At 40.6% G+C, this 8,755-nt stretch overlaps 1 protein-coding gene across 5 annotated transcripts in view; it reads right to left on the bottom strand.

The window, feature by feature from the left end:
• Positions 1-2,485: 2,485 nt before the first annotated feature.
• The window catches only part of EPHA4 (EPH receptor A4), a 142,796-nt gene continuing 136,526 nt past the window's right edge, over positions 2,486-8,755 (bottom strand). For 4 of the 5 annotated variants that reach the window (XM_077885324.1, XM_077885322.1, XM_077885325.1 and 1 more), the window contains one exon: positions 2,486-5,004. Coding sequence is in view for 1 of the 5 variants with exons in the window: in XM_077885326.1 (XP_077741452.1) it covers positions 4,998-5,004 (7 nt within the window). In the remaining 4 variants the exon portion in view is untranslated. The remainder of the gene's footprint in view (positions 5,005-8,755) is intronic. The other variant, XM_077885323.1, reaches the window with a different exon arrangement.

Raw genomic sequence — 8,755 nt, 5'->3', positions numbered from 1 at the left:
CCTTTCCAAACCTGGCCATCAAGCCTTGAACACAATTGTCCACCTTCTCTTAAGTAGTGGCCATAGATGCCATGTGTTGAACATGACAGCCTCACAGGAGGGAAATTTGGATCCCAGTCACTGCTTGCCTGATTGCCAGAAAGATCCTCTGGATCTTCATCGGGATATGATGTTTGCCAGAAACAACACTTTAGTGTGTTAAGTAAACACTGAAAATATGGGGTCATTTATTACAGAAGCTACCCTTCATTACCATAAATAACACAAAAACCTCGTATTACGCTATGTTGAAATCAATCTCAAAACTGTTAAGATTATGTGTGGCCGTTTTGAAACCACTCGGCAAGCTCCTTGTAGAAAATGTAGGAGACACTGTTTCACTGGTCAATATGGTGGTTAATTTCCTGAGAACCTGACTGTCATGGGGGGCCCAGATTAAACATTATTTCTGGTTGTGTCCGTGAGATGGTCTCTGGATGAGACCAGCACTGAAATTGGTAGATTCAGTACAATGCCCTCCCCAGGTGGGTGGGCATCATCCGAGAATGATAGGCAGAGAAAGGTGGAATTCCCCTCTTTTGTTTCCTGCTTAACTGTCTGAGCTAGAACATCCTCTCCTGCCCACAGACTGAGACTTAGGCCATTGGACTTGTATTGAACTACACCACTGACTTTCCTGGGTCTCTAACTTACAGATCGTGGGGCTTCTCAACTTCCATAAATGCATGAGACAATTCCTCATTAAAAAAAAAAAATCTCTATATCTCTATAGCTCCATCTATTTATAGATCTAGATATATCTGTAATGCAGTTGACTTTCTATCTTGCTAAACAAGGTGGGACGGAAAATACTAAGCCTAGTCGGCCTCAAATCTCTACTTATTAATATAGCTGATTCTAGAGAGGTATTTAACTAAAAAAAACAAACACAAAATAACCAGACGTAACCCAGATTCTTTTTTATTTCAAGGTCTATGTTTTAAAATATCTCTGGTAACACTAAACAGCGTGCTCTCATTCTGAAGCCAGCTGCTCTTATGGGCTTTAGTTAAAACACTGTAATAAGTCTTGAGACTGATTTTCAATTAACAGGGGCTCAGTCAATTGACAGTTTGTTTAATGAAACGGTATAATGATGGGAGCATTCATCCTTAAAACCATGGCTCTTATGATTTTTGTATTCCACATTCATTTAGAATTTGATAAAATTTTGGAACTTTCTCCCCATCAAAACACACATATATAATCATTAGCCTTTGCACCATGTTTTAGGGATACTCTTGGACCCGTTAGAACCCCAGTGTCTTTTCAAGGATCCAACAATCCAGGATTAAAAGCCTGTGGTAAGGATGGGTAGCTTGTCACTTGGATCATGAGCAAAGATGTTAGGGTATAAGACTGCAGATGTTGGAGAAGACATGTTACATCACTAAAAATGCTCTTGAGAATACTGTAGTTCCCTCTTATCTGTAGGAGATACATTCTGAGACCCCCAGGGGATACCTGAAACCAGATAATACCAAACTCCATATATACTATTTTTTCCCAATAAAAACATACCGACGAGAAAGTTTATTTATAAATTAGACACAGTAAGATGTTAACAATAATAATAAAATGGAATGATGTAACAATATACTGTAATAAAAATTATGTGGATACAGTCCCTTACTCTCTCAAAATGTCTTATTGTGCTGTATTCACTCTTCTTGTGATGGTATTGGGATGATAAAATACCTAGGTGATGAAGCGAGGTGAGTGATATAGGCACTGTGACATAATGTTAGGTTACTATTGATCTCCTGATGCTACACCAGGTGGGTCATTTGCTTCCAGACCGTGGTGGACTATGGATAACTGAGACCACAGATAAGGGGGAGGGGACCATGGTAGTTACCATTTGCTGAGATCTGGGGAGATGTTAGACACAGTGCTGAAGTTCTAATATATTTAGTCTTCATAAAGGTTTGTGGGGGGTCTGGGTGGCTTAGTTGGTTAAGCATCTGACTCTTGATTTTGGCTCAGGACGTGACCTCATGCATCAGGCTCTATGCTCAGTGTGGAGTCTGCTGGAGATTCTCTCTTCCTCTCCACCACTCATGCTCTCTTTCTCTCAGATACATCTTCAAAAAAAAAAAAGTTTGTGGTATTATAATTGCCATTGTACAAACAAGGAAATGGGCAAAAGGAAGTTAAGAAACTTGCCCTAAATTGCATGATCGGTAGTAAGCAGGAGAGCCTAAATTCCGACCAGAGATCGTAGTCTTAATTACACTGGGATTACATACAGGATCTCCTAGAACCGAAGTCTGATTTGCTGATGTGTTGTTCTCAAGGGCAAGGGCTATTCAGAAGTCAATGCTTTTTATCCTCTAACTAAGCGCACTCGATTAGAATTTAAGTTTGTGTCCTAACCAAATGACAAGAATTAATTAATTTAGAAACAGCATGCATATGGAGAAATTATTGAAAGGAGACAACTAGATTCCAGGTCTGTATACGGCAACTACTTTATTATTTTCAAATGCAAACTCTTTGCATTTAGTTTGCTATTTTACAATTTTACAAACTAGGTATAAAAGACCATAAATAAATGACATAAGTTATGTGTACCTAAAGTTCATGAAGGGAAGAAAAATACCTTGACAAAATAAAACAAAATAGAAAATCTATGTCTAACTCAAGAGATCGCTCAAATTTCGGAACATGTATGAACCAAGCAATGTTCTGTTAATTTCCTTTTCGGTATGAACTAAATTATAATATGCCTTATACATTCTAATTTTAACCACAGTCCTTGCATATTCCAACATACTTGGATACAAAAAATAAATGCACTCTTCAGTGTGTATCAATGCTTGATGTTGTTTGGAGAATGTTAAATAAGTGAAAATATTGCTTCTAGAACTTTCCTTTATTGGTCAGAATTTGAGTGTCTTCAGACAAATATTGAGGCTATAAGCATGTATGGATTAATACACATATCCTTCACAGATTGAATACAAGAGTTCTCAAAACACACACACCAGCAGTGTAGTGAGCACAACCTGTCTTTAAAATAACTTCTTAAACACACCAGAACATTTCATCCATGACTGTTAAAAATAATTTGGGGCCAGCAGACACATGGTGAAGCTACTTGATTTGGTGCAGGGGAACAGCTTAATGCTGCCTACATGGAAGATCTGAGCAAGACTGAGCATCCGAACTCACTAGGCCAGCACTCACTTAGGGGGCTAGATAGAGTCCCTGAAGTCGGCCTCCTGCCCTGACCTCTGGGGAAAGATGACCAGCTCAGAGATTCAACCTCATTCTTTATACATATTTTTCAGGCATCAATGCATAGGCACATCCCTTTAAAAATATATTAAAGTCCCCAAAAAGGGGTGAATTAACTTTGTCACTCTGGCATAGCTATAAGAATACAATGCCACACACCCTGTCAGAATGTAATAAATATTTATGGATGATTTTTCTCTACTTAGTCAACAACATAGGGTTCAGAATCTTTTTTTTTTTCCCATTTTTTTTTCCCTGATTTGATGTTATAGCTTATGTGATTGGCCACAGTTTCTGCAACCATAGATTAGAATAAGCAAGGCAGCCACTCAGATTATGAAAAATGGCAGTATGTTGGCTGGAGTTTGGTATACGTTTCCTATCGGAACTGACTCTTCACACACCGGACCTCAGATTCTAGAAGGCTAAGGGCCATAGGAGTTAGCTGCATATTGATAACTGTAGAACTCTTCCTGTAAATCGGGAACCTGAAAACGCTTGAGGACATTTAATCCCAACTACGCTAACCTCAAGAGTCACTGGCATGTATTTTTCTGTGACATTGAGAGACAAAGTATTAATCCAGGACACATCATCTCAAAGCTGACATACGCGTCTACGTTCATCTCCGAAAGTATATGAATTGCATATATTTTGTTCGCATTCAACGAGTCCATTTATGCAGGAAAACAAAGGCTACTTCTATTCCATTTGGGGTTACCAGACAAATTCCATCCCCTGATCTCTCTCCATCAAGAAACTGGTGATTCAGATGAGAAGTTCAATCAGAATTGGTGATTTGGATGATGGGTTGTCACCTGAATGGACTGATACTCTAAAATTACCCACTGCCAAGGTGAAAATGCCTCCATCCAAAGCTGTAGAATTCCTTATTAAGGTTAGTGTGGCAGCTACAAAATTACACTTATAGATACAGGACATTTAACATTTCCGGGCTGTCTTTCTAAGGGGACGGGTGCGGTCTCCAGGCCCACTACTCTCTCATGTGGCTCTTCATCTCAGAACTCTGGCGGGAAGCCAGAACTCTCCAGGTGTAGCATTCCACAACATTCACAGGCAGTTCGAAGCATGAGGTTATCCACTCGCACGCACAGACACCCGTGTACACGCACACTCACACCTATGTACACACATCAAAAGAGATAGTCAGCTCATATTTAGTCTAGGAAAAAAAATATATTTATATCACGGCAATGGCACACCCTGGGTAAAATGTTACTTCAGCAATGCATATCAGAGGCAGCTCATGGGAACTGGCTTTGTTTCGTGTGGTGGCACCTAACCTGGTGTCCGTTGTAAAACCTGTAGCCTTCGGTCACTCGCTGCCACACCAAGGCAGCAGTGACGTCCAGGAATGAGATATGGAAATACATATAAATAAAACCACAAGGAGTTTAGGAACAAGGGCTCTGCAGAGCTGGTGCCGCGAGACAGTACATTCCGCAATGCAACTGGAGAACACGCGCTAAACTGTGCACGTTTGCTGTTTCTTTCACTGGGAAAGCAGGTTCGAACGTCACACCTTTATTCTTTTCAGGTATGGGTCTTGTTTCATCAGTGTCTTTGCTCCAGGGTTGGCTGAGCAGAAGCAGAAGAAACACATTTCGAAGGGACTGGGGCCGGGGGGCGGGGGGTGTTGTTTTCTTCTGTGGGCTTTGTAATCAACAGGAAGGTCTGTGAGGCCAAGATAGCGGAATCTACTCCCTGTAGAGAAAAGAACAAGATTTTAGACAAAACAGCAGCCAGTGTTGCCAAGCCAGTTGTCAGCCCATATTGCAAGGAAGAAGAAAAGCACATAGATGTTGGTGTGGCTCGGGACGAAGGAGTTGAGGAGGGAAGCATGTGAGTTCTTGCTTTCCTCCTCTGAAAAATGACAACTATAGTAGCAACAAGAACAAATATCTTAATTATAACAACTCGAGGCAGGTACCATCTTACCCCTACCATGTGGATGGGGCCATCAGATCATAGCAAAGCTGAGCAACCTGCTCATGGTCCCGTCCTACCTACACTGTAAAGGGGCAAAGCTTGGATTAGAATTCACAAAGTCTGAGTCTACAGCCACTCCTACCCACTACGTGAACAAGCTCTCTGTGAAATGAAAATCCCGACTTGGGGGACTTGTGCCAGAGGAGAAAGGCTCAGAGTTGGTACAAGGATGTAAAAGGCAGATTGTACTACTGGGAAAGGCCCAGATGCTAGCATTCCGCCTTTCCAGAAAGGGAAATTATGTATCTTGGGGACAAATCTGGAAACACCACTATCTGCCAATATTCAATGACATGACTGAGACACGCAAACCAAGAAATAAAAAGCATTGGATGTTTTTCCTAAAAAGTGACTTCTAACAAATGAGAGTATCTAGTAAAGGACTCATATGAGCTGCATGTAACAGGCACGGAGAGGGAGCACCGGGGCCACGGCACAGGGAGATGCTTGGCATGCCAGTGAGTAAAGCTTTGGGGGCTCAAGCCTACCAAGACCTAGTCAGTCTCAACTGTCCCATCAGTCTAGAGCAGAACAAGATCAGCACGACACAATGGAATCGTCGTGGCTCCTCGCTGTCCTCTCAATAATCAACGTGAACCAAAATTTCAATAAACAATTGCTCTTCTTTCCTTTGTGACAACAGACCACCAAGATCGCTTCGGCACAGTACCTGCCACCCCACTGGGTGTGTTTGGCAGCAGATGACCTCAGGTAGAGAGCAAGGATCAAGATTAGAATGGATCTCTACAGACAGGTTTGCTTATTTCGTACATATGTGTGAGCTAGAAATCAAATTTAGTTTCTTGGAAGTACATAACCATTATTTAGACTTGTCGGAAATAGGAGAGAGAGAAATCAAGTTTTCTTATAAAATGTTCAGACAGAGATTACTTTCTTAAGCAATCCAAAATTCCAAATGTGGGTAAGGTTATAAACTACCACACCCCTCAAGAAGCCATTTGTCAACACCATTCATTTTGATAATTATGAAGAGAACAAAATAAAAGGACCTGGATCTACTTTTCCAGCTCTGACTTCTCTAGAAATTAGTAAGTCTATCAAACGCAGTGTTTGAAACCCGGCTTTGCAGGCCTCACACCAGGCAGGCGTGTATTTACATGCAGGACATGGAGAACACGAGTAGGACATTAGCACTGGTGGAGCACAATCAACACCAGATGGACATGCACACTTTTTTGAAGATGATTTTGTTTTGCTGCTAGAAATCCCATTTTTAGAGGAGAGAAAGGAGTCCCTGAAACATGTCTGTCCCCTGTCAGTTTACCAATACTCTTCTTCACTAAACGTCTGGATATGAATATACGTTACGACAGCAGTTCGTAACAGGAAGTGGGCTATTTGGGGACTCATTGTGGATATCAAAAGGGTTGGATGTGTGAAAGGAGAAGGGTGGGAATGTGAAGGATTATATCTAGTTGGTGCCAGAATATTCTAGAGTGGAGAAAAATAAACCTTTGCTCCTTTGAATTCAGACAACTCCTTATTGGTGGGGAGCTGCTTGAACAAAGACCAAAGCGTGTGGTCTACGCAGCATAATGAGATAAAGATGTGACTTTCGTTATGACTAAATAAACAGAACATGGTTCCTTTGAACCCGTTGTGAAAACATCAAAGTGTCTCTACCATCCAGTCTTTTCATTACAACGGGGTCTCGCCCGTGCGTTTCATTCTTTACAATTATAAAATAACAATGTCATGAACTTCAAGGCTAAATGACAAAGGAGTATTGGATAGGTCTGGCACCTTCTGTAGAGAAAAATGTTTAAATCAAACCCTCATAAGTCTGCTCAAAAGTGAAGCAGCTTCATCTGCATGGCTCCTACCACTGAACTTCATTTCACCCCACTCTGGTGTGTCACAATACAACACTGGGGTTTGCAAGCGAAAGGTGGATGAGTAGTAACACTTGGAAAACCTTGGAGGAAGAGTACACCTTCCTCCTGTGAAGTTCAGTGCATTCTACATAAGAGCATTTCATATACATTTACAATAACACCATGGGTTAGGAAAGGTGTTATTATTTAAGTATCATTATCTCTATAGGTGGAGGGACTGAATTATAAAAAAACATGGAGTGAATTTCTCAGTGTCAACATCTTAGTTGGCCTTAGAACCCATAGCTGTCTAGATGCCAGAGCCTGGCTCCATGCCCTGGGAAACAATGCAACGTTCTTTGTGTCCTCCCATTCATTCCTCTTAGAAAATGTGTAACTTCACAGAAGCAGTGGAGTTTCACTTTCTACCGCTACTAGATATGATTTCAGGTGCTTTTTTGCCCTTTCCACTGGCCTGGACTCTAACTCATACAATGGGTTAAAGTTAAGATTCAAAAGGCAACCTTTGACTATAATAAGATTTCCGTTCTTGCCTGATTTATTCTGTGTGTACACCATGATTGTGCCATAATGTCCAGCATTAACTTGTTAGGGTACCTTACAGCTGACACACACTCTCTCTCTTTTGAAGTGTTTTGCTTTGGGTATGTTCAGTGTGTAGAAAAATACCTCATCTTACTCTGTTGCCCTGAAGAAAGCAAGACTTCTAATTATTCTATGTGTGTAAGGAAATACTCTTGACTTCCAAGGAATACTCTTAATGCCATAATGGTATCTTATTTGAACTGGTCCATGGAGATTGAAAACAAAATACTCCACAGCTTTCCTGAAGGAAAAAAAATACATATATAATCTTTTTTTTTTTTTTTTTGCAGCAAGCCAAAAAAAATTTTTTTTTACATTTGTCAACTTTGAACATGAATATCCAGAACTCTTAGGGTCCAGGAAAAGTGGTGATAAAACAAAAATTGTTGGAGTAGTTTAAAAAAAAAAAACAAATTTTACATTCCTTCGGAACAGAAAAGCTTTTACAACCAATGTTCCAAAAAGGTTTTTACTAAACTGTCATGATTTGACAGCATCAAATTGAACATGCCTTGCTCTATAAGAAATAGCTTTCAGTATAAAACCGGAGGGTGGGGGGAAGGTCATTAAAATCAGCTAAGCTTGTGTTTAAAAGTGGTGAAAATGGAAAAGTTTAAGGAGTTGAAATCTGTCCAGTCAAAAAAGTTATGTTGTTTGTTTCTAGAATAAACCAAGCCAATTAATTCACATCTCAAGAAGAAAATTCGGTGTTAAAATAGAAGCATCTAAGGCTAATGGTCTCTATGGATGAGAAGCATGTTTTCCAGGAGGTCACATTCTGATAATGAGGACGTCCAGAGGAATTCCAAGTGTTACTATTGACTTCTAGGTAAATCCTCCCTGGCTGACCCTGTTTGTGCAACGGCTACTGGAACAGGACAGAAAGTGAGAAGAGTGGACAGATTTTCCAGTGCTTCTCAACTACAGCAGAGTCTCCAAAGTGTGAGGCATGACCCAAGGTTAGACGTGATGAACTGCTACCCAACAGATACTCAGTAAATATCTATGGCATGAATGGAGGATGC

The sequence above is a fragment of the Canis aureus genome, chromosome 36, assembly GCF_053574225.1.
Source record: "Canis aureus isolate CA01 chromosome 36, VMU_Caureus_v.1.0, whole genome shotgun sequence".
Taxonomy (NCBI): domain Eukaryota; kingdom Metazoa; phylum Chordata; class Mammalia; order Carnivora; family Canidae; genus Canis; species Canis aureus.
This window is presented reverse-complemented; position numbering and strand designations above follow the sequence as displayed.